This window comes from Kryptolebias marmoratus, linkage group LG13 (genome assembly GCF_001649575.2).
Source record: "Kryptolebias marmoratus isolate JLee-2015 linkage group LG13, ASM164957v2, whole genome shotgun sequence".
NCBI lineage: Eukaryota > Metazoa > Chordata > Actinopteri > Cyprinodontiformes > Rivulidae > Kryptolebias > Kryptolebias marmoratus.
In genome coordinates, this window is record NC_051442.1 from 22,890,659 (window position 1) to 22,893,435 (window position 2,777).

General features: G+C 36.2%; 1 protein-coding gene across 3 annotated transcripts in view; it reads right to left on the bottom strand.

Moving 5' to 3' along the window:
• Positions 1-2,777, bottom strand: part of smfn (small fragment nuclease) — a 20,539-nt gene that overhangs the window by 14,965 nt on the left and 2,797 nt on the right. For all 3 annotated transcript variants that reach the window (XM_025010539.1, XM_017436057.2, XM_017436060.1), the window contains 2 exons: positions 899-982; positions 744-821 (listed from right to left, as the gene is read on the bottom strand). In XM_025010539.1, the coding sequence (XP_024866307.1) occupies positions 744-821; positions 899-982 (162 nt within the window). The remainder of the gene's footprint in view (positions 1-743; positions 822-898; positions 983-2,777) is intronic.

The window sequence follows — 2,777 nt, forward strand, 5'->3', positions numbered from 1 at the left end:
GTGGAGCAGTTTGGCCACGCCCACTTTTGATTACATTGAAATCACGCGATTTCACACGGGGGACAACTTTCGGTGAAGTTTGGTGAGTTTTTGAATATGGGAAAGCCCCCAAATTTGCGATCTCGGGGGGAAAAGAATAATAAGAAAAAGAATAAGAATTCCACGAAATACAATAGGCCTTCGCAGCGCTGTCGCTGCTCGGGCCTAAATATAATATATCATATTCTGAGTACCAAATGAAGTACATTTTTTACATACTTCAGCATTATTTGCCCAGTATTTGTCAAGTGTTATAGATGATTGTCTGCAGTGCGCAATCATTCACTTAAGTACACGCATACTGTAATATTCTAAACAGATCCTGAGAGTGAATTGTAGAGCGTCAATGTCAGCAAGTCCTAATCAATTAGAGCAGACCAATGCAAAAGCCCTGCAGTCTTCTTTACGTTTTCCAGGTCTTTTCTTAAGATCCTGTGGATTTTGGAAATTAACTATAATTGGTTTCTTACTCATTAGAAAGGTGAATTTCTGCAACTGTCAAAATAGTCATAATCTGTTGATTTTTACAGAGACAAATTCAACATCAACAGATTTCTAAAAGCCTGGCCTGTTGGTCACAGCTGATCCAGCTGAAAACCAGACAGTTTTGGTCATCAGCCGAGCAACTGGAGCTTCCACCGTAATGAAGCAGATTCACAGTAAATCAACACGAGGAAAACCTTTTGGCTTATTGAGTTGCCTACCTTTCCATGATGGTCTTTACACCAATCCGACATCCCATCCAGAAGCTCATCGGGCTGCTTGATAATCAAGTTGGGACCCTGCCAACCAGGAAGAAATAAGTTTAAATTTATGAAACAAACAGAAGCAACACACCAACATTGTTTGATTTTATTACCTCAGCTATAATGTTCAGTTCACAGTCTGTGATAATGCACGCCATCTCAATGATTTGGTCTCTCTCAATGTCCAAACCTGTCATCTTTAAAAAGGAGAAAAATATATATGTAAATTTATATATATGGACACGGCAGGGGATCACTCTGAACAAGAAACTAGCCCTAGATTTTATTTCACTTTCTGAGAGGGTTGGCAGTTTAACTCATTAAAATGTCATTATTATTACTATATTAAGATACACTGCAGATCTTTGAACAAGTTTTACTTTTATACGTCTACAAAACTGTAAAGTAGAGTCAAATATCACTTGCAATGGACACAGTTTCACTTTGAATGTGAACTCCGTAAAATATTTCCTTTCGACAGCTGGGAATTTAGAAGATTGAAAATTAAACTTAACAACTTGAACAATTATTGCTTTAATTTAATTTTTTTAAACCATTCAAGTAAAACCATGTCATATTTGAACTCATCTTTAAAACTGTACAATAAAATCAAAAGTTCCTCCTAATGTTACTCATACTAAACACAAAGCACAGAATTTAACCAAATTTGTTTCTTCACAGGTCTATGAACAAATGCAGGGATTTTGACTGTTTTGCTTATTTTATTATTTTATCGTTTTTATTTTGTTTGTGTTTATTCTGATCCTCTATGTATAGTGTCCTTGAAAATGTGCAATATAAATTAAATTGTTTTTGGTCACCTTTTGAGGGTTGTTCTAAGCTTCATGTTCAAAATAAAAAGATGACTTTTTTGTTAATACAAAATGCCATTTGTGCAGAGTTGTTCTCAAATGTATCTAAAAATGTACAGTGAAGTCATGTAATAATGATCCCAGACGTAGTTAGTGTCACCATGAATCCAGTGTCTATTTTGGATCACATTTTAAGAACTGTAATCAGTAATATTTCTAGAAACAGACCCTCCAGGATTTCGTGATGTTGCGATTGCAACTAGTAACGCAAAATCAAGCAAACCCCGCGAAATCGCAACTTTTTGCAACTTTGCCAAAACACTGCAACTTTCCCGCAACTTTAACCCAATATTTATTCTTTCTAAAGGGATTCGCCACCGTTTCTGCGGTCTACTGTCTTCTTTGTGGGTTTGTGTAATGTGGAATACAAAATAACTCAAGAAGAAGACACATGGCGTCACTTCCTGTTAACATCAGAATGCCAGGAGCATGCAGGAGCAGCGACCGAAGCGAAAATGTGCGCTAATGCTTCACATTTGCCCACAAAGATTTCAGCAAAGGAGCGTACAAAACAGTTTCCTACCCACCTGCACGAGAGTGGGGGGAAGCTGTTTTGCACGTCCTGCAGTGTAATCATCGAACATAAACGCAAGTCATCCATCGACAAACACTTTGTGTCTGCAAAACATATGAGGAGAGCTGCAGACGAGGGACAATCCAGAAATGGTCATGAATGTCAGTTTATAAGCTATCAAAGTTCTCAAAAAAAGCACCTTTTGAGAATGTCAATGTTTGTTGGTAATTATCTTACAAAACTAGTAAGTATTTTTGGTTTATATATTAAAAGTTATAGCTTTTTATTGATTTTAGTAAAAAATAAAATTGCAACTTTTCATTGCAACTTTTAGGAAAATGCCCCGCGAAATCAGGCATTTTAGCCCGCAATAATCACAAAAAATGCCCGCGAAATCCTGGAGGGACTGTATAATGATAGAAAGGTATTAATGCAAAAATGTTTTGCTTTTAACTTTTTCAAAACCCAAGTTTCTATCATTGCTTCTTATATATACACTCCTGATCAAAATCTTAAGACCAGTCAAAAAATTGCAAGAATTTGCATTTTGCATTATTGGATCTTAAGAAGGTTCTAAGTAGAGCTTCACAATGTTAAAGGAAAAAA